Source organism: Martes martes, assembly GCF_963455335.1.
Source record: "Martes martes genome assembly, chromosome: 3".
Lineage (NCBI taxonomy): Eukaryota > Metazoa > Chordata > Mammalia > Carnivora > Mustelidae > Martes > Martes martes.
In genome coordinates, this window is record NC_137890.1 from 86,277,011 (window position 1) to 86,299,996 (window position 22,986).

General features: G+C 48.5%; 1 protein-coding gene across 4 annotated transcripts in view; it reads right to left on the reverse strand.

The window, feature by feature from the left end:
- The window catches only part of MYO7B (myosin VIIB), a gene marked incomplete at its 5' end in the record, with an annotated part of 76,987 nt that overhangs the window by 27,242 nt on the left and 26,759 nt on the right, over window positions 1-22,986 (reverse strand). For 3 of the 4 annotated variants that reach the window (XM_080798531.1, XM_080798530.1, XM_080798528.1), the window contains 11 exons: window positions 26-235; window positions 1,064-1,234; window positions 2,366-2,584; window positions 4,078-4,162; window positions 9,186-9,280; window positions 11,147-11,245; window positions 11,941-12,093; window positions 13,958-14,095; window positions 16,558-16,721; window positions 21,218-21,353; window positions 22,030-22,240. In XM_080798531.1, coding sequence (XP_080654657.1) covers window positions 26-235; window positions 1,064-1,234; window positions 2,366-2,584; window positions 4,078-4,162; window positions 9,186-9,280; window positions 11,147-11,245; window positions 11,941-12,093; window positions 13,958-14,095; window positions 16,558-16,721; window positions 21,218-21,353; window positions 22,030-22,240 — 1,681 coding nt within the window. Of the gene's footprint in view, window positions 1-7; window positions 236-1,063; window positions 1,235-2,365; window positions 2,585-4,077; window positions 4,163-9,185; window positions 9,281-11,146; window positions 11,246-11,940; window positions 12,094-13,957; window positions 14,096-16,557; window positions 16,722-21,217; window positions 21,354-22,029; window positions 22,241-22,986 lie in introns of all 4 variants that reach the window. The other variant, XM_080798529.1, reaches the window with a different exon arrangement.

The window sequence follows — 22,986 nt, forward strand, 5'->3', positions numbered from 1 at the left end:
TAGAAACCAGAGAGCCACTGGGTACCGAGCAGTCGGCATCATCCTCGTGGTAGAGCAGCGGGTATCGGAGGGGCCGCCGGATGTGTGTGTGGCTGGCTGATTTCTGGAAGTAGGTTGCAGCAAACTTGGGGAAGGTGTATTCGGCCAGGCCGTCCGTATCGTCCTCCGGTTCCTCCACCATGGGGACCGCGTCCAGGTCAACCTCAGGCAGCTTCTGGGTCTCCGTCTCCAGGTCCTGTGTGCCAGTGAGAGGGAAGGCCAGAGGTCAGCTATCCCTTCAGATGCTAGCTGGCAGGGTGTGCCTCTCTGGGGGCCAGGGAGCCCCAAGCTAGGTCTGTCTGATTATAGGCTGGGTACAGCAGGAACCACTTCCCCCTCGTGTCTGAGACCTTTTCTACCGCCTCACATCATCAGTGGGCCCCTGGTGGGCTTCTCCTCCTGCAGAAGTGGTCTCAGCTGCCCCGACTGTGCAGCCTGGTGTATGTGTGTGTGTGTGTGTACATGCTTAGGGGAAAGGCATGAGCACCTGGAGGGGCAGTGGTGGGGGTACCTAGTTCACTGGGTCTCAGGGCCCAGAGCTGAGTGTGGCAAGAGTGTGGCAAGAGCTGGGGACCTGCTCCCCTCCTGCCCTCCCCTTCCCCCTCCACCCCTCCCCTGCCCCAGACACCGCTGTCAGTGCTCATTAGTTTTCAGTGTTCATCAGCCCCCAGGTCACAGTCTGCAGAGCAGAAGCTGCAGGGTGCTCTGAGAGAGGGGGTCGAATACAGGGTGGGAGATGCTGCCTAGTTGAAAGCCCCAAAGCATTTGCATGTTAAAGGTTCTAGGAAGTCTCCTAGGTAAGAAACCTGCTTAACTTGGAAGGGTCTTCACACAGAAACTCATGCTCCCCTTTTCTTTGCTTGGTCACCAGGCCTGCAGAACACACTTCACCGTGTCTTCTGCCAGTTCCCCTAGCTGAATCTTGGCTTCTCTGTGAGCCTGGAGGCTGACCGCAGTCAGGGACTGAGCAGCATCCTCGTATCCCCTGCCAGGCCGGACCCCTGAATGACAGGGCCCATCTTACCTCAAAGCGCTGTGGGGCCGGGCCCTCCTGCCCACCAATCATGGAAGGGAGGAAACCGAACACTTGCTCCACCATCTCCGTGTCCGTGATGGTGTCATAGATTGACTTCCGCTTCTTGGTGGGGAGAGCACTTAGGCTTTTCTGCTCTTCAGCTGGGATGACCAGAGGCCCCTGTGCATACACCCCGAGGAGCAAGGTCACCACAGGGCCAGCAGATGCAAGCACCTCACTGACCTCCTCCTGACATCATTTGTTCAAATCAGTAAGTTTTCCTCTAAAATCCTAGCATTTAATAGCTAGTATGACTAGAGATGAACCACCCTGGGCTTTTGTTTCCCATGGAGAATCTGAGGTCCAGAGAAGGAAGGCTGCCTGAAATGGTCCCTACTGCCTCAAGCCCTAGGGGCCCCTAGAACCTAGCTGCCCACCTGGTCCCTTCATTCAAGGCTCCACTAGGACAGATCCCTGGGCCTGTACTAACGCACAGGTGAGGCTGATCTGTGGTCTGTCTGGCGCTACATGGGAGCAGAAGCCTGCTGCGCACATGTCTGAGGGTCCACTGTCTTACTTGTCCTGACCACTGCACGCACTAGTAATGTGCTCAGCAGACCCAACTTTCATCTCTAGAGCAGGCGTAGACTTCATCCTAGCCTTTTCCTTATCACAGTTTCCAAATGAGCAAGTACTGAGGAAAGAGGTTGACTCTCAGGTGCCGATTGGAGGAAAGGGGATCTCAAGGGTGAAATTTCAAAAGGCAGGGATGTGCACATTGTGCAGCTCCCCTGCTCCCTGCCCGTCAGCCTCTCCTGCCCAGACACTCCAAGGCCCCTCTTGGAACTTCTGTAACCCAGAAGTGTCATGCCATGGCCCAGTCACCCAGGGGCCTTTGCCCTCCTCCACGGAGCTGTGGTTGCCTATAGTTCATCTGGCCCTGGTTTCCTATGTCATTCAGGGAGGGACCAGTCCTGCTGAGAAACTGTCCCCAGGGCTAAAAGGAGGAGATCAAGGGTCTCAATTTCCAGGTTCCGGGTATATTATTATATGCGCTGCCAAGCGAGCACCAGGTTCCAGGTATAAGACCATCCTGCTGACATGATGCCTTTTCTATGCCATATCCTTCATGCTCCTGGGGTGACCTAGGTGTCCCAAATGGCGTGAAGACTTGCTGCGGCAATAACTCTGGACATGGAAGGGATAGGAGTGTCTGGTGAGAGCTCAATGTTGCTGTTCGTCCCTCCTGACTGCCTCCTGCTATGGGCCCCAGTCAGCCCTCATCGGCCTAAGAGTGCACCGATTACCTACATTGGCTTTCTGCTGCCGGAAGTTCCGCCGGGCAGCCATGCCCCTGGCATGTGCCTGTATGACCACCACTGCCCTCCTCCTGGCCTGGACTTGCTGACGCACAAGGTAGCCCCTGCACAGCGCCTGCAGCTGGACCATCTTCTGCCTCATGGTCTGGTACTGCTTTGCCAGCAGCTGGCTCCGGGCAATGGCCTGCAGGCGCTCAAAACCCAGGAGGATCTGTGGACACAAGAGGGACAGATGCTCAAAAGGAGGCCTGGGCCCAGCAGGAAACAGAGCATGGAGAAGGCTTTCCCAAAGGGACAGAGAGAAAGAGAGGCACGTCATACGCCCCAAGAGACCTTACAAATAAACGTCACAGTTATCTGCTTTTTGGCAAAGGGCTAAGTGCTAAAATTTTATGCACCTATAAGCATAAGCATATTAAGTGAGTTATTACTTGCAAAGCACTTAGAACAGTCCTTGGCATGCAAATAAGTGTTAAATAAGTATTGTTAAATGGCATAGACAATAAAGTGCTTTTCTGGTGGTCAGGGATTGCAGAATTGGTTTGGAGGTCACATGAGTAATGGGATTCCAGGGGACTTGCTTATCACACCTAAAGCTAAGTCCAGCCAAATTGTCAGAAGCTAGGGTACCTGTGTGGAGGCCTATGGCTGGCTTCATTAAGCTAATCTCTGGGATCTTTAAAATTAAGAGGAAATAAAAAATCGATAAACACCCATTTCTATGCTGCAAATATGCTTTGGTGCACAGTAGTCCCTGAGCCCCTGAAAGTCTTGCTGGCTTCTCAAAGACCAACCCAATAGGTGCCGGGTCTGTGGGGTCGTGCTTCATCCTCCAAGCTTGGAAGTTCTACAGACTGCATCCAAACCCCAGCTCTACTGTTTACTAGCTGTGTGCTCCTGGGAAAATTATTTAATCTCTCTAAGCCTCAGTTTCTTGACACATGGGGTCGGTTTAAAAATAAATAAAATAATGCATGCAAAGCAATGTGAGCACAGTACATGGGCAGGCCTGGGTCAAATTTCAAAATGCAAAGATGTGCATCTTGTTGCTGTTCCCCTGTTCCCTGCCCTTCAGCCTCTCCTGTCTGGACCCTCAGAGGCTCCTCTTGGCATTTCTCTGCCCCCAAAGCATCATTCCACAGTCCAGTAACCAGGGGTCTTCACTTTCCTCCACAGAACTCTAGCCTCTCGTAGCTCATCTGGTCCTGGTTCCTTGAGCCTGGTTTCCTGGCCCTGGTTTGTTGATGTGACCACTGCATGTCCCAACCACAGTCATATCAGTGACAAAGTCATGCGATCAGGTGAGGCCCAGTAGGGCGTGGTTAAGGTTGCTCTGGTTCATTTGCTGAGCAGACACTCACTAGCAGTGACTGTGGTTAAGAAAAAAATTAGAAGAGCTTGAAACAAAGAATAATCCATCAACCTACTTTGCTGCCGGCAAATTGAGAAAAGACAATCATGATGTGATTTTAGAACAGGCTACCTCATTCTAGCTTTAGAGACACCCAAAATTCTGTAAGAGAACACACTGAAGCCCACAAACCATGTGACCTGAAATGATGCTAAACAGGGAGTGTGTGGAGTGCTGAGGAAACAGTCTGAAGTCTGTTGTAACAAGTTAGTGATCGGATCCTCCCTGCCTGAGCTCTCATATTCACATGAACAAACTTTCAGTGGAGCAACCTCTCCAGTGAGTTCTCTCACCTGCTTGAAGTTCCGCCTGTTGTAGTAGGCTCTCCATCCAGCCTGGAGGGTCACAGCTGCCCCCCTCTGCCTCAGGAACTCCTTCCTAGAAGGGGAAATGCAGGAATGTGCATGTAACAACCTCAGACATTTCAAAGCCTTTAGGGGAAAAATGACTTGAAGGGAAGAGGGATAATGAAATGCTGGGGATAATGAATACTTACATTATTTCTTTCCCAGAAGCATTTATAAGCCAAAGACACACATGTTAAGAACTTAAAACATTGCCAACTACTCAAATTTGTGAATTAGGACAGTCTAGTTTTTAGAGCAATCAGGAAATTTTTCCTCACTTCTTGCAAAGGTCTATGAAAGGATAAAACTCATTTCTAACTTTTTACTCCTTGCCAGACTTCTCCTGATACTCTGGCCAGTAGCCCAGGTGTCTGCTGGGAACCAGGTCAGAATCCCAGGCCAGAACTCCTCTTTGGAGGCAGGTCAAAGCAAGAGGGCAACCCCCGAGGCCCTGGTAGCCTGGGTACCTCTCTGTAGGGTGGAAAGTGGGCTGAATACGGAGAGGGTAAGCTGAAACCTGACCTCTGGGAAAGTGAGCTTGGTGCATATAGACGTATCCTTTATCTCATACTTATCTGAGTTTCCTTAGCACTTTTAATAATTTCTCAGGATATTTTCTTAGGCTTAAGACAGTAGATCTCAACTATATTAAAAACCATCTGGGGAACTTCAATATTTATTGATGCCTAGGTCCTACCTAGTTTAATTAAGTCAGAATCTTTGCTGATGGGTCTGGAGAATATCTATCTATCTGTCTATCTGATATTTTTTGGTATACAGGCACATAGAGTATAAATATCTCCCTAGGTGATTCTAATATGAGGCTGAAGTAAATAATTATCTAAAATAAAGACAATCTGTTTCCTTTCTAATACTTACACTAGTGGTTCTCAAATGGGGGTGATTTGCCCCCCACCCCGGAACATTTGGCAATGTCTAGAGATATTTTGGGTTGCTATGACTGGGGCAAGGGGGAGGAGGGTGCTCCTGGCATCTCCTGAATAGAGGCCAGGAATGCTAAACATCTCATAATGCCTGGGACAGCCCTCACAACAAAGATTTATCTAATCCAAAATGTCAATAGAGTTGAAGTTGAGAAACCCTAATTTTTTATCTTTTCTTTAATATTCTTATCTAATTGTATTGTCCAGAAGAACAAGAACACTATCAATTATCAATGATGATCACTTCTGGGAAGATGGAGTAGACATACTTTTTCCTATTTCTCCTGCTGACTACAACTAAAAACCCTGTACATTTATATAAAACAAATATAAGAAGACTGAAATGTGGAGAGAAGAAGGCAGGCCAGTTAAGGACCTCAGATCCAAGGCGTGACACAATGGTAACTTCTCTGGGTTTTCTTTTTACCTCATATTCCCCAGAGCAGGAGCTGAAGAAGTCAGTAATTCAGAAATGACAATGGAGACAGATCAAAAAGCCCCCAAGGAAAGCCTTCTCTGTCTACCAGAAGGATCAGGGAAGGGGCAACTAGCAAGACAGAAAACTTTTAAATAAAAACCATTCTACTCCAGTGAAAAACCACAAAACAACTGTGGTCCCAGCCCCACTTATGCCAAAAAATACCAAGTAGGGAGCCTAGATTTCTGCCCTTGCCAGGGTCATGTCATAGAACGCTGAGTGGGAAGCCACCCTTGATGAGTAGTAATGAGCTCTGTGTCAGTGGAGACCCCTGGGGAATCCTGGATTTCCATCACCACTTGGCAGTAATGGGGTGTTCTATGAGAAACTCAATTGAAATACAGGTTGAAAGTAAAAGGATGAAAAATATATATCAACTCTGTTGACATTTTGTAAATAGTAACCAAAATAAAACAGGAGTGGCTGTATTATTATCAGAGAAAGTGGACTTCAGAGCAAAGAAAATAACCAGAGACAAAGGGGGACATAGCATGATGATAAAAGGATAAATCCACTAAGAAGATATAGCAATCCTAGTTATTATCCTTTATTATTAATCCTTAGTTTATGTACTAAACAACACAGCTGAAGAATATATGACGCAAAACATGATAGAACTAAAATGAAAAATGGGAAAACCTGGGGCGCCTGGGTGGCTCAGTGGGTTAAAGCCTCTGCCTTCGGCTCAGGTAATGATCCCAGGGTCCTGGGATCCAGTCCGCATCAGCTCTCTGCTCAGCAGGGAGCCTGCTTCCCCCTCCCCCTCTGCCTGCCACTCTGCCTATTTGTGATCTCTCTCTCTGTGTGTCAAATAAATAAATAAAATCTTAAAAAAAAAAAAGGAAAATCCACAATTACACTTAGAGACTTCAATACCTCTTTCTCAATAATTGGTAGAACAACTAGGAAACAAATTAGCAAGAATATAAAATTCAATATCACTATCAACAAAGATCTGACAGTTTCAGAACATTCCACCAAAGAGCAGAATATGTATCCTTTTCAAGCGCTCTTAGAGTGTACAACAGCATAGTTCATATCCTGAGCCATAAGGGAGATATCAACACATTAAAATAATTAAGCTCATACAGAGTGTTTCTCTAACCACAATGGAATCAAACTAGATATCAATAATAGTATGATAACAGGAAAATCTCCAAACACTTAGAAACTAAACAACATACTTTTAAGTAACACATGGGCCAAAAAGAAAGTCTCAAAGGAAATTGTTTTAAATATGAACTTAATAAAAATGAAAGAACAATATATCAAAATGAAAGAGACACAACTAAAGCAGTGCTGAGGAGATTTGTAGCATTTTACACTAGAATAGAGGGAAGGTTTTGAATCAGTTATCTATGTTCCCACCTTAATAATCTAAAAAAGCAGAGTAAAATACACCCGAAGCTAGAAGAAGAAAAGAGATAATATAAAGAGCAGAAATCATTGTAATTGAAAACAGAAAGAAAGAAAAGCAATAGAGAAAATCAATGAAATCAGAAGCTCGTTCTTTGAAAAGATCAATAAAATTGACAAACGTCTAGCAAAACAAAGAAAAAAATATACAAATTGTCAATATCAGGAATGAAACACGGGTATCATCATAGATTCTGCAGACATTGAAATGATAATAATAGAATACTACAAATAACTATACATACAAATTTGACAACTAAGATGAAATGGACTAATTTCTCAAAAAGCACAAATTACCACAAATTACCACAAATCATTCAATATGAAATAGATACTTTTGATTGCCCTTTAACTATTAAGGAATTTATAATTAAAAACTCCCCAGAAAGAAGTGTCCAGGCCTAGATGGTTCCACTGGAGAATTCTAGCAAACATTCAAAGAAGAATTCACATCAATTCTGCACAATCTCTTCCAGGAAATACAAGAGGAGGAAACACTACCTAATTGATTTTATGAAGTTAATGTTACTCTGATATCAAAACCAGACAGAGACATTACAAAAGAATAAAAGGAAAACTATAGATCTCATAAATACAGATGTAAAAATTCATAACAAAATGTTAGCAAATAGCATTCAGGAATATAAAAAAGAACTATATACTATGACCAAGTAGAGCTTACTCCAGGGATGAAAAGCTGGTCCAAGATTCAAAAATTGATCAGTGTAATCCACCATATTAAAAGGCTACACAAGAAAAAAATCACATGATCATATCAACTAATACAAACTTTTTTTTTTTATATAAAATTCAATACCCATTTCTGAGAAAAACTCCCCAAAACAGGAAACTTCTCAAGTTTATCAAAACAAAAGGACATTTACAAAAAAACCTACAGCTAACATTTTACTTAGTGGTTAAAGACTGAGTGCTTTCCCCCAAGATGTGAAACAAAGCAAAGTTGTCTGCTCTTACCACTCTTATGATACTGGAAGTTCAGGCCAGTACAATAAAGCAGAAAAGTAAGTAAAAGACATAAAGATTGGAAAGGAGGAAGTAAGACTATCCCTATTCACAGATAATGTAATTATCTACATAGAAAATTTCAAGAAATCCATAAAAAGTAAGTGGTTGTAGGAAACAAAGTCAAAACATGCAGATCAATAATATTTTTAGACTAGCCATGAACATATTAACGCCAAAATTAAATACAATACCATTTATAATTTCTCAAAAAAACCCCAATCTATAATGTCTCAAAAAAACAAAACACATACAGAACATGTATACCAGAAACTAAAAAACATTGGTGAAAGACATCAAAGAAGATCTAAATAAACGGAATTCACAGGTTAGGGAACTTAACATAGGAGATGTCAATTCTCCTCAAATTGATATATAACATTAATTACTACCAAAATTCCAGCAAGAATTTTTTGTAGATATAGATAAGGTCTTTCTAAGATGTATATGGAAAGGCAAAGGACCTAGAACAGCTTAAACAATTTTGAAAAAGAAGGTAGGAGGAATCAGTCTATACAATTTGAAGACTTACTATGTAACTACAGTCAACAAGACAGTGTGGCACTGCCAGAGGAACAGATACATGGATCAATGGAACAGAACAGAGAATGCAGAAACAGACCTGCATATATGCCCAACTGGTTTTCAACACAAGTGTAAAATCAATTCATTGAAAGAAGGATGGGCTTTCTAATGAATAATGCTGGAGCAACATCCACTGGGGAAAATTTTTAAAAAGAACCATAGCCTAAGTCTCACATGCTAGACAAGATTTAACTCAAAATGAAAATGGACCTAAATGCAAACTGTAAAAAAATAGAACCTTCTAGAAAAAAGACTGGAGAAAACCTTCAGGCAAAGATCTTAGATTTGACACCAAAAGCATGCTCCCTGAAGGGAAATTGGATAAACTGGACTCCATCAAAACTAAAAATTTTGCCCTGCAAAAACCCTCTTAAGAGAATTTAAGGAAAAACTATAGACTGGGAGGAGATATTTGCAAACCACACATCCAAGAAGGACTAGTATCTTGAATACATAAGTAATTCTCAAAACTCAACAAAGAATCCAATCAGAAACTGGGCAAACAACAAGCACAGATGTTTCACCAAAGAGGATATATACATGTGGCAGACAAGGCCATGAATAGATGTGGGTGTGTGGGTTGGGAGGGGATTGGGGAGGGCCAGCACCTCCATTTGTAGCCTCGTACGACTCTCTGGATGTTGACTGCTGCCTTGTCCAGGGCCTGGCTCCTTTGTACCTCCAGCAGAGTGTCCTGGTTATCCTGGAACAGAGGAGATCCCAGCATGGAGCTGCCTCTACTCATCTGCACACCCTACCCGGGGCCAGGACCCTATCTCCAGAAGGAGCATATGTGCTCCCAGGAGGGCAAGCAGGGGAAGGGGCCCTCAGATTGATCCTGATGTGGCTCAGACACAGGAGCTGTAACAACACCCCTAGTTCTCAATCCAAGAACTTCCCATTTTAGTTCTTTCTTCTTGTTTATTCAGTCTGGCAAATTTATTTCTACTCTGGAGTAGAAATAACTTCTTCTTGCAATTCTTCTTGGTACTTCCTGGGTAACAAGGGGGCAAATTTTCCCTGAAGGTGTGTTTCATTTTCCAAAATTCATGTGAAATACTACTCAACTTGTAGTACAGATTCATGCTTGTTTCAATAGAAATATATTTCCCCCAAGCTTTGAGTAAGATTCAAAGTGAGCTGATGAGCCCCATTTGCCCCTGAGCTATGACTTTCTCTGGCCTCCCTTTGTACTTCACCTGGATCGCTGTTCCCTTGGGATTGCCATGCTAGTTCCTGCAGGAGAAGGACCATCTTTGTAGAAAAGAAAACAGCTTGGTCCTTTGGTGAGTGCTGAGGAAAGGCAGGAGCTTGGTGGTCTCTCCCACCTCTGTCAGTCTTGCATTAGGCAAACACTGAGCCTCTTCCAGGTGGTCACAGGGGACAGAGAACTACATCAGACCTCTGATGGTGGCCTCAAGGAGCAGCCAGGGAAGGAGAGAAGTGAAGCAATGGACACTCTCCTCCTGCCCTCCTTGACCACCTGCCCACACTGACGTCCCCCCCGTGGCCCTCAATGTCTGTCCCAACTTCCTGGACAGCACCTTGGGAATTCTCCCACATCTTCCTTCTGCCAGCCTCACCTCCCCAGTGGAATCTGAAGCCCTTCTGCCTTTTCCTTCTTGTCTAAGTCCAGAGCCCCAGCACAGGCCTGGCTGATGCATGGACAGATGAACAGGTGGACTGACTAGAGGGTCAGGGCAGGGAGGTCCCTCTGGGAACAGAGAGGCTGGGTAAGCAGACTCTGTGAGGAAGTAGAGGGAGTGGAGGACTTAGGAAGGGGTGGTAGGGATGGGGTGGGGCTTGGGTGGCTGGCAGAGCATGCTTCTGGCACTGATCTTCTCTTCTCCCTCCTCTTTCTCTCTCTGCTCACCCACCCACAGCTTACACGGCTAGCGAACGTGGAGTTTCTCTCCTTGGTCACTCTTGACCCAACCTGTGGTCCTGGAGGGCCCAAAGGCCAGGTTCAAGGGCTAGAGGCTGTCAGCCACAAGCTGTTTCTGTGTGACTTGGGCCTCCCTGTAAGTTGTGAGAAATGGAGGTAGAAGGTGGGTGGTGCTGCTTGCACACGCCTGCCCAAGGACAAGCTCTTCTGGGGTGAGGGAGAATCAGCAAATGGATTCCTTCCGCCGAAGCACTAGCTCCCCAGGGCTCTAAAGAGGTGGAGCTTCCCCCAGTCTGACTTCCCTGGTCCGGCTCCTGGCACAGAGAAGGAGGCCTATTCACAGGGACTGTGGGAGCCTACCCTGAGCTCCTTCTTGCTTCTGCTTGGTGGTTTGGAGGAGCTCCTCCTTATCCTCAGGTCTGGCCTTAGATGCCCCACTCTGAGAAGCCTCCTGGACTTCTGGAGGCTGGGCTGAGCCCTCCCCACACTCCCCCTGCCTTCCTTCCTGCCTGCCTCCCACATGGCTCCAGCATGGCTTTCTACAACGGGAATGCCTCAGGGTGGGGGCCAAACCTGGAGCAGTCTCCCACGGCATTGGCTCCGGGTGGGTGAGGGGATGCTACCTGGTGGGTATGGGAACAGCCCCAAGGAGGAGACGGAGGACCAGCACATTCAGGAGCTCACCTTCAGGAAGATTTTGGTCTTTCCCACTTTCCACTCTTTGTCTGTTCCCAGCCACATTTCAGCAATGTGCAGAGTCATCTGGCGAGCTTTGTCTCGAAGCTGCCAAAGAGAAGACAGGAGTGACTCAGGGGAGTTGGAGCAGCCCCCCAACCCCACCCTGAGGTGGGGGGCAGAGGGTCCCTTCTCAAAGGCTTTCTCAAATTCAAGTCTTCCTCCTCTCTTGGGTTTCACCGTCAGTGTTGCTTAGCAAGGACACAGGCTCAGGGACTTCCAAATAAGGATGGGGCCCAAGGGAGCACCCAGGACCTGGAACACCAAGGCCACCGTGCTTTACAGGCCTGGAGCCTCAGTGTGGCTGTTGGGTACTTGGGCAGTCCAAAACTTAGGATGGCTGGTATTTGAGGAAGGATGGGAAGGACCTCCTGTGCCAAATAGCAATCCAGCCACACATTATCTCCCCAGCTTGCTACCATGTGCTTTAAACCGCAGACACCTCCTAGAACCAACATATCCAGCCACTAGCCTCATCCAGTGAGTGTGACCAGGTGAGCCTCTAGAGGCTCCCTTACTTCCAGGCCACCCAGGGAGTGAGACCTGGGGCCAGAGGTAAGAGAAAGGGAGGAGCAAGGGTCTTTGCAAAGCTTGGAGTCTGGGAAGGGGCCTTTAGCCTGAGGAGGGCAGCTCGAGGACTCCTTTGGAACCGGAGGTTGGGGTACCTGGAGGTGGCAGGGGTTCTGAGGGTGACCACTACTGCCTCTTAGGGCCAGTGTGCTGAGGCGGAGGGCAACAGGCACCTGCAAGCGCACAGCGCTGGGCAGCACCACGCCGAACCTCTGCGAGAACTCCTGGAACGTGTACCGGAGGGGGAAGCCCGACTTGCGGATGTGCACTGTCTCCATCATGCCAGAGTAGCGCAGCTGCCGGATGCACAGCTCCCGGTCGAAGAGCTGTGGGGGCAAAGGTGGGAGGCCCGCTCTCTGAGCCCTGGCACGCGGTGGCCACGTCTACGAGGGCAGCCCGTCCAACCCCAGCCCTGCAGCCATCCCCAGATTCGAGACAACTCAACAATGCTTGGTTTGACCAAAAGTCTCTTTTGAAGAGAGAGGTATTTGGTCTGAAGTCACTGAAAAGTCCTGAAAGTGTTTCTGAGGAGATAAAAGTCGATAACATACAAACTGTGACATCCGCAAGAACACTAAATACTTCCCTCATTCTCAGGATAAGCAAAGTGCTAGGAATATAAAAGTCATTTGCATTTGTCATGTTAAATGTTTCCTCCTGGCCTTGCCTGTCTTGGAGTGGGCACGCCTGTAGCACTTCCAGCACTATTCTGCTTCCCACAGTCTAGCAGAATGGAGGAATACATTTCCCACCTGGAGTCAGAAACTATTCTCGCTTAGTCTCCCCCCCCCCCGCCCCCCCGCCCCGCCTCCCACCCAAAGATGGGCGTGGCCAACAGGACTATGGGCCTGATGCTTTTCACAGGGGTATGGGGACTCAGCCATGGCCCCAGACTCTACATAGCTTAGCCTGTAGCGAACCTCCCCTCAACCTCTGAGCCAGGAATGTCTGGGGACTAGGGGCACACCTTCAAATTTGGAATTCCACCAGGAGCCAGTTACCCACCTGGAAACACTGAGAACCACAGAAACAATTGCTTATGGCATTTAGTCTTTGGCAACTAATTGGTTCTGATTTATTGAGCATTTCCTGTGGGCTCAGTGTTTCTCATTTAATCTTTACAACAGTTCTAGCTGGTGGAGTACTTAGCTGCAGTTTAAAAATAGATACCTGAGGCTCAGGGCCAACACTCCCAAGTGACTGAGCCAGGTTTAAACACTGAGCCTGCCTGCCTGCCCCTGCTTCCCCCCTCCCTCCCCTTCCCTCTGCCCCCTTCCCTCCCCCCCACAGCAGCCTCGGGCCCTGAGAGACTAGTAGAAACAGGAACGTCAGCCTCAGGCCCCGCCCACCTGTCTCACAGCTTCGCTAGCGGAAGATGTGGGTGTGGGCAGAGAGCCTTCGAGAGCACAGTTATTATCAAAATATAGGTATTGTGCCTCTAAGGAAGATACATTCTGGATTTCCTAGGCCATTCGCAATTTTCTATAGTTTCATTCTATTCAAAAATATAATTAATGTAATATTGATTTTTCCCCTTATAAAATATTTTGAGTCATTTTATCTCCTTTGGGATGACATCTCCCAGTTTGGGAGTCTTGAATTTCAGCTTCTGGTTGGGATCCCCAAGCCCACAGATCTGGGACTCCTGGGCAGGCACCTGGCTCCCACCCCACACTGTATATATGTGGATAAAACCACTCTTCAAAGAGCCACTTGGCCAAGAGCCACTTGGCCTCGGGTCTTGGTGACCATCAGCTTTCCAGCCTCTGACATTCTAATACCAGTTGTGGCCCCTTAGCGCCTTATTGAGTGGGGTTTACACATGCAGATTTGCCAAAACATCACATACAGTTCTTGCTGCTTCCGCCCCCTCCCCCAGGGCAGGCACAATTCTGACTTTACAGAAGAGAAAACAGACTCAAAGAAGTAAATCACCTGGCCAAGTGCAGACAGCCTGAATGGTGTACTGAGACAGCAGAGCTCTGGGTTATGGAAAGCCTAGCCAATCACTGATCTTTCAATGGTCTAGACTGGTCACCTTACTTCAGTGTCCCCATCTCTAGAATGGGGGCAGAGAGCTCTCATGCTGACCAGGCCCACTGAAGGGAGAGATGTGACCCTAGATACCATCAGACTCATCTAATAGATGCCCCCTCCCTCCCCCACATGCCCCCAGCCTTCCCTCATTACCAGTGGCTTTTTGTACTCGTTGGGTTTGATGCAGCGGATGAAGTAGGGCTGGCAGCTGGTCAGGATTTTCATCAGCTGGTCCAGGGACTTTTTGAACTGGCTGGCCAACGTGGAGGGCCGCTTGCTGGGGTCTGTGGACTGCAGGCAGAAGAACAGGCATAAGTGGGGGTCCGGGCAGCTCTGCCTGGGACACAGCTGACCCATGTGAGGGCTTCTGCCAAGGTCCCAGATAGGCAGGGCTGCATTCTTTTAGCCCCTCATACACTGGCCCATCATAGGTTCTGGTGGGTAAGATGGGGCAAGATATCCTGTCCAGGGGTGGGGTCACCCAAGTGGGGTGTGCAAGATGATACACCAGGGTGGGAAAGAATGTGAAAACTGGCAACATTCCCTTTTTACCTCTACCCTTCTACATTTTTAGTTTTTGCATTGGTTTTGTATGTTTTTAAAAAAATGTTTTATAGTGCACATTTTCAGATTGTAGTACATGTATATTGTTTTATTTTATTTAATTTATTTTTTTAAAGATTTTATTCATTAATTTGACAGAGAGAGATCACAAGTAGGCAGAGAGGCAGGCAGGCAGAGAGAGAGGGAAGCAAGGCTCCCCGCCGAGCAGAGAGCCCAACTCGGGGCTCGATACCAGGACCCTGAGACCATGACCCAAGCTGAAGGCAGCGGCCTAACCCACTGAGCCACCCAGGCACCCCGTTATTTTATTTTTTTAAAAAAGGTTTTATATATTTATTTTTGACAGAGAGAGAGAGACATCGAGAGAGGGAATACAAGCAGGGGGAGTGGGTGGGGGGAGAAGCAGGCTTCCCACTGAGCAGGGAGCCCGACAAGGGGCTCGCTCTGATACCAGGACCCTGGGATCATGATCTGAGCTAAAGTCAGACCCTTAACGACTGAGCCACCCAGGCACACCCATGTGTATTGTTTTAAAGTAGCTGTGACAAAATTATGGATGCAAGAGGAAGCCAGCGCAAGCCCCCAGCTGGCTCAGTGTGTGCTTTGTGCAATGCTGATCTTGGGTGATGTTCTCTGATCAAACCCTTCCCAAGTCAAATGCACCCTAGCAAAGGTATGTAGTGCCAAATTGCATTAATTGGTGACACAAGTTTTAACACGTCTGAGAAGACGATGCAATCACCAGCACCTTGTAATACCAATGGGCAGCATTTTCTTGTTGTCCTCGTTTGTAAAATAATGTGCATTTCCCTTGCTGTCCTCTTGTTCCCTGAAATCCCCAGGACATGCTCTGCCCACCCCACCCCCCGCAGAGCCAGGACAAGCCTGTACTCTGACCTCAGGTGGGGAGAGTTTAGCCTGGTTCAGTGAGACACAGGGTCCAGCCTGGCTCCACCTGGGTCCAGAGCGGGGCAATTCCTGCCCAGCCTCATGGCTCCTTGGTGCCTCCCCAGGCCCGCTCAGCACATGGTGGGTCCTGGGCACTGAGGTCTCTGGAGAGGTCTCCACCAGAGGTCAGGTGGAGCACAAAGAAGGGTCAAGGGCACCTCATTGTGGCCAGTGCTGAATGCAAGACACAGAGGGCAGTTTCCTCGGCCTATACCCCAATTCCCGAACCACTCAGCTAGCCCCGCTTCACTGGCCAGGGCTGGAGGAGCTCCTCACCAGACGATGCATGGGGCTTTTCTGGAATAGTCATTCTTAAGGGGTGGAAGCATGACAAGGAGTGGGTGGGCAGACCCTCACCCTCCCAGGAAATCCTAGGCTGCCCTGAGGAGAACTGAGGGCTCTCTGCTGCCCACCTTCCTGGTCAGCAGCCCTTAGTGCTTCTGCTGCCACACCACACACCCTGTACCGCCCCCCACACCACACATACCACACACATCACACATACATACCATACACACCATAGCACACACACCCTCATACACACCACATACTCCATACACATAAAACATACACACCGTACCACAGACACACACACACCGCATGTCACATATCACATACGCACATTGCACATGCCATAGCACACATGTGCACACACCACAAATCCCATACCATACGCACATCTTGCAAACCCCACATATACTACCCCCCACCCCCTACACCATACACATACCTACCATATGTACTATAGTACACTCCCCCACATACCACACATATCTCGTACCACATATACCCATACACACACCACACACACCACATACATCACACAAAATACACCCCCAACCCCAACCCCCACACACATCAAATACCACATACACCACATGTACTCCCCACAGACATTGCACGAAACACATGGACTGTACACACATACCACACAATACACACACCACACACACACAACATATGCACAGAGACCAATATAGAAAAATACAATTAACAAAAGCAGATGTGCCCCCACCAGACCACCACACACTCAGAAGCAGGCACATCCACGGGCACCTGTCCCCTCACCGCCATCCACATAGCAATAGCAACACCCCACTCCTGTTTTACACTCACTTCTGGGCCCTGAATAAACAACCGAGACTCCAGGTGATAGGTCTCTGTGCATGCACATCTGACCCCCGAGGCCCTAAGGGCTGAGAGACCCAGGAGGCACTGATAGGGCACCCATGGGAGCCCACCTTGAAAAGCTGGCTCCCTGCCTTTGCCGGGATGATGGTACCATGGCCCAGCTTGGTCTCTGCTGACTCCAGCTTGAAAATCTCCCTCAGGAACTTGTTTTTGGAGGAGTAGACCAGGGTGAGGATATCTGTGCTCAGTACATCTCGATTCTTCTCCAGGAAGCCTGTGGGAGAAGGAGAGCCCACCTGCAAGCCCAGTTCAGCCATCCCCTCTGACCCACAGGGGAACAGAAGGCAATAAGGTGCGGACTCTGGTTGCCTCAAGATGCCCGGAGGAGCCCCCACCGAAGCTGCCCTCTCCATCCCTCCCTTGATCTCCCTGTCCAGTCAGCAGGGCTCCTTGCACCTGGGGCCTGAATTCAGCTCTTCCCAGTACCAATGTGTCACACCCACATTTAAACTCTCCAGCCCCTTCACCCACCATCCACACCACAACCCCCTGTCTAAGCCATGGCCATTTCTTCTGCTTGAATCACAGCCCACCCCTCTGATCTCTGTCCCATACTTCCGGGCTCATGGCCCAGGAACCGGGACCGTCCTGGAGCTGCACGCTGCTCTGTCATCCTGCCTGAACCCATTCTCTGCTATTCCGCCATCAGAGCATGACTTCCTCATCCCCTCCCTCATCTCCTGGGGCCCCCGTGGCCCTGCACCCCACTGGTGCCAAAGCACCCCAGAGGCTCCAGCTCTCCCACACCTCCAGCCCCCACCAGGCCCTGCTGGACACTCTTCCCTGCTTATCCAGTCGAGCCAGTTCCTGCTCATTCTCAAGACCAGCTCAAGCATTGTCTATTCCAGGAGGCTCCCCAGGGCCCTCCTAGGGCTCCCCTGGTCTCTGTGGGACCTTTCTCATGGACCCTACTACTCAGGTCAGGGGTGGCCCGAGGACTTTTCCTCCTCCTTGCCAGCCGCAGCCCTCCCTGGGTGCACCACGGACAGGAGTGGCTCAGGTCCGAGACCTCCAGCCATAGCCATCACAGTAACTGCCAAGTACACACTGACCAGCTCCAGAGCCTACCAGCGGACATGGCAGATGGTGCATCCCTTCATGATACAGTTTAGATCTTCCTGCAGTGAGATGCCTGGGGGCTCTCATGAGGATCTGGCCCACTAAATTTCTGGGTGACCTTGAGCAGGTCTGATTGGGGCAACTACTTACTCATATAAAGGAGCTACAAAGAAAAGAAGTCAAAGGACAGAGTGAAGAAGGCTCCCACCCCCACCAGTAAGCCCTGAAAATCTGGCAGCCTGGTAATGTCCAGAGAGCTTGCAGTCTGGAGAGGGAGGCATGGCCACTCCTGCCCTTGCCCCTGAGCCCAGACGCAGCTTTGGGAGTATCTGCATACAGCCCCAGCCAGCCAGTCTGTGTGTGTTTCGGTTGGGGGGGGGGTGTTACTTCCAATGTCCCGCAAAACCTGCGTAGGAGGAAAGCTACTCTGCTCTTTCTGGGAGCCCAAAATGGAAAGAGGGAAGGCATTCACTCCACTTGTCTTACTGGCTGAAGGATAGGTTTGTGGCTCTGATCAGGAGGTCCTTAAGGGCACATTTCCCTCCTCATTATGAGTTCAAACTGCACAGGTCTTGGGACAGAATGTGTCCCCTTAGGCAGGGTGTGAATGTGTGTGTGAGTGCATGTGTGCTCTCTAACAGAATGGGTTTAGGAACCAAATATATCTGTGATTGCTAAGGAGGATCTGAGGGCCTGATAGCCCCTGGCCCCTTCACCAGCTCTGCTCTGGAGTCCTAGAAGGTCCTGCTAGGGCCAGGGGTCCCTCCAGCCTGAAGACCGAGAATCCAGAAATTGAGGGGGAGGGCATTGTTATGGGGCTGAGTTGCATCCCTCCCAAATCCATATGTTGATATTCTAATTTCCAGTATCTCAGACTATGACTATATGTAGAGATGGGACCTTTACAGGGGAGATTAAGTTAAAATGAGGCTATTTGGGTGGCCGTAATCCAGTGTGACTGGTGTCCTATAAGAGATTAGGACACAGATGCATAGACACACTAAAGATGCCAGAAACATCAGAAGGAACCAACCACAACTTAATCTTGGACTTCTGGCCTCTAGAACCATGAGGAAGTGCATCTCTGTTCCCATCTGGGAAGATTTGGTATGGCAGTCCTAGCCAACTATTAACACAGGCATGATTCTGGGCATGGGTAAGAATGGACATGCCCTAAAGTGGGACACAGGATCACTGAGAAGGTGATGAAGAAGAGCTGCTTCTCAAAACCAGGCTGGTGAGGGTTTGGGGTCTGCTGTAGGGCTACACTCCTAGGACATCTAGAGCTGACCCCACAAGGGCACGACCCTGAGTTTCCTCTCCCACTGTGCCCCTTCAAGTCACCCCACCTTTTACGGGAGTGCTCTGTGCAAACCTGCACAGCCTGATCGGGGGTTAGGGAGACTGAGTCAGAGGGAAGGAAGCCGATTTTCCCCACTTCTGCCCCCAATGCCTGTGGGGGGAGGCTCCAGGGTACCACGAGGACTCACAGAACTGGGGGTGACAAGAGTGAGCATGTGCTGTGCATACAAACGCTTTTCCCACCTGCAGGCTGGGGAGCCTGCCCTCTGCAGATGGAGGATGAGCAGACACTTGGTGGCACTCTGTGCCTCTCTAGGCTTAGGCAGAGCCTCCCCAACCTGGGGTGTTCTCAAAGGGAGGGGTGCACTGAGGCACCTCAGGCTCAATCCCCCAGTAGGCAGAGTAAGTGGGGCTTAGTTCATCAGCACAGCATGGCACCCAAAGAAAAACTAGCAGGCTCAGCTTTAATGAACATTAATAGAATTTTCCATTCAGAAAGTCTACAAAGAAGCTGTCTTAATCATAGCATACACAATAGTTTTATGTCACTTCACATAATAATAATTGGCCTTGAATTGTCCGTGGAGGTTGGGATGGACTCAGTGTATTATGTTCTGGGACCCTGCAGGTCCCACTAGCTCTTGTCTCTCCCTTTCTGAAGAATCCCAAAGCCAGGGCCAGGTGGGGACAATGAAGGAACCACCACTTCTCGTTCTACAATAGAAATTATCCCCTGACCTCCCAACACCTCACCTCTTCTAATGTGAAAGTGTCAGTCCCTCTTACTGCCTTGTCTCTCCAACTGAAAAGTATGCACAGATCATCCCTGACTTTTGAGTTTCCAGTTATACAGACCAGAGCTCCTCCTCATTTCTCCATATGAGCCACAGAGATGCTGCTATGGCTTCCTGACCCATTATCCTGACCACAGCTGCACACTGACTACCTTTCTCATTTTTCTAAGCACACCAATAGATTTAATCACCCCAGGCCTTTATTTCTCCAGTCAAAACCATGCCTGAGCCTATCTTAGCATAAATAAAAATTAACTCAAAATGAATCAAAGACCTAAATAAAAAGTTAAAACTAAAGAATTCTTGGAAGAAAACACAGAGGTAAATCTTGGGTCAGACAGTGGTTTTTTAGTCATGACACCAAAAGCATGAACAACAAAATTAAAAATAGATAATTGGACTTTATCAAATTGAAAAACTTTTGTGCTTCAAAAGACACTATCAAGAAGTGAAAAGATGACTCAGAGAGCAGGAGAAAATATTTGCAGATTACATATCTGATAAGGTACTTATATCCAGAATAAATAAAGAACTCTTACAACTCAACAATAAAAAGACAACTAATTAAAACATGGGCGAAGGGTTTGAACAAGACATTTCTCCAAAGGTGATATACAAATGAACAATAAGCACATGAAGAGACACTCAAAGCATCAGGGAAACAAAAACCAACATTACACTGAGATACCACTTCAAATCCACTGGGGTGGCTAACATAAAAAAGACAGGCAATAGCAAGTGTTGGTAAGGATTTGGAAAAATTAGAGCCTTCGTACATTGCTGGTGGGAATGTGAGCTAGTGTAGACACTTAGAAAAACAGTTGGGTCATTACTCAGAAAGATAAATACAGAATTACCTATATCAGTATATACACTGGTATACCACAAAGAAGTGAAAACATTTGCCTACATAAAAACTTGCATGTGAGTATTCATGGCAGCAATATTCATAATAGCCAAAAGGTGGAAACAATGCAAATGTTTATCAATTGACAAAGAAATAAATGAAATGTTCTATATTCACACAGTGGAATATGATCATACTGCAATAGAAGGAAATAATTTTCTGATACATGCTATGACATGGATGAACCTTAAAAACATTATGCTAAATGAAAGAAGCCAGCCACAAAGACCACACATTGCACTGGGTCCATTTGTATGAAACATCTAGAACAGGTAAATCCATAGGGATGGAAATTATCAGTTGCCCAGAACTGGGGGAAAATGCAGACTGATGATTAATTGGAGGTTCCATTTTGGAGTGATGAAAATGTTCTAAACTTATGGCAATGGTTACCCACCTCTGTGAATACACAAATGACCACTGAGTTGAGGCTAAAACGGGTGAATTACATGGTATGTGAATTATATCTCAATAGAGCTATCACTGATAGCTATCACTGCTATCACAAACCATGCATGGTCCATCCCATTCCCTCTATCACATTGCTTGCTCTGCAAAATGACCTTGTTCTCTCAAGCTTTCTTCCCTGGCCTTTCTGGAATGATCCAGATTTGGAAGGAAGGGGAAGCAGAGAGGAGCTGCACATACCTTCTGTCTGGTAGTACACCTCACCCGCAAAGTGGGTGATGCCAAATCTGGCATCGTGGATGTTCCTGGGCTGCAGGTAGGCCTTGTTGTTGGCATGGACGTTGTTCAGTTTTTGCAGCATGGTGGTATCTGTCCCCTGGAAGAACACAGACACCCTATGGGCTGACATTCCAGAGTCCAGCCATGGGGAGGTCAGCTGGCACATCCACAGGACTCGGGGCTTCCTCACAGGGGCAAAGCAACCGGGCTCGGAATGACTAAGGACCCTTCTACAGATGGGAAACCGCTGCCCAGGGATAGGTGACTGCTCACAGTGAATGGGGACCAAGCTGGAAGCAGAGAATGGGTCTGCCAACTTCCACTGCCAGCTCTCCCCGTCCAGCCTTCCTTACAATTATCTAGGCACCCTAACCCTGGTTTCACCCTTCTCTGGACTCTGAACTCGTACTATTTTGAAAATTTACTGCCCTAAGGACAGGCAGAGTTCCTTGAGGGTGAGCAGGCAGGCATTTCCCTCTCTTGCACCCCTGCAGCCCTTGGCCCATGGGTGCTTAGCAAGCCCCTCGTGGGGTGAGTTCTTAGAGTAAATAATCAGTGAACATGATGTCATGCTGCTGGGGAGGGGTGTGAGGGTGGGGTTGGTGAGCCTCTAAGCGAGGAGGTTGCTTAGGCTGGGGCTGGTCTGCTAATCCCTGGCAGAGTTTTCAGCAACCCAGGGACCCATGGGCCACCCCAGGGGACTTTCCCAACCTTGAAGGCAAGAGCCATGAGTAGGGGTCTCCACCTGAAGGTCTGCAGGCTCAGGGGCTTACCTGTGGGAAGTGGCTCTCTTCATCCAGGAGGGAGATGATGCTCATGGGCTTGAGGGCCAGCAGGTCCAGGGTGGGCCGATTGTCATTGTAGTGGATGTAGTCCCAGGCAATGTTCTCCGAGAGGTATTCCTCCTGCTCCATGGTGAACACGTGCTGCACAAAGAACTGCTGCAGGTGCTCGTTGGCAAAGTTGATGCAGAGCTGCTCAAAGCTGTGGAGGGAATGCACACCCAGAGGTGGAGCGAGGTCAGCTCGCTCCCTGTTGGAGCTGGCTGGAAGCGCCGGCCACCAGCCATTTGCATCAAGCTGTGCATGCATGCCCACGGACACACATCCCCATACATGTGTACTCCCTCTTCTCTCTGTCTCTGCCACCATCACCTCCTCCAGCCCACGGCAGACAGACTAGGAGAATGTCATCATGAGATCATCCTTAGGGGACTAGGTGTCCTGTAGCAGCCCCAGCCCCAGGGGCAAGGGGCCTTGGTGCTGAGATGAGATTTTGGAGACCAGGCAACGGTAATGACTGCTGGGCTGCTTTGCATCAGTCAGACATACTCCTTGCTCCCGCCCCATCCTCCAGCTGCTCTTCCTCCTGGACACCCCACCTCCAGAAATGATCCCTCCACTTACCACCCCTGGCTCAAGTCACCAACCAAGAAGTCATGCTTGACACCTCTCCCTGCCTCCTCCCCAGTTCCAGTCAGCTGCCGAAGTCTGGTCCCCGCTCTCTCCATCACAGCACCCTGACCTGTGTACTCCCTTCTACTCCCACGGCAGAGGCCTGTGTCCAGGCCCCCTTATTCACCCAGAAGAACCCAGGAGTGGCTTCCTGCCGGCTCCCTGCATCCCCCCATCTCCACATGCCGCTAGGGGGAGCTCTTTGGCGAGCAGGCCCTGCTTGTCCCCCTGCTTCCAATCCTCCCAGGTTTCCCGCTGTTTTCAGATTCTCCTCAG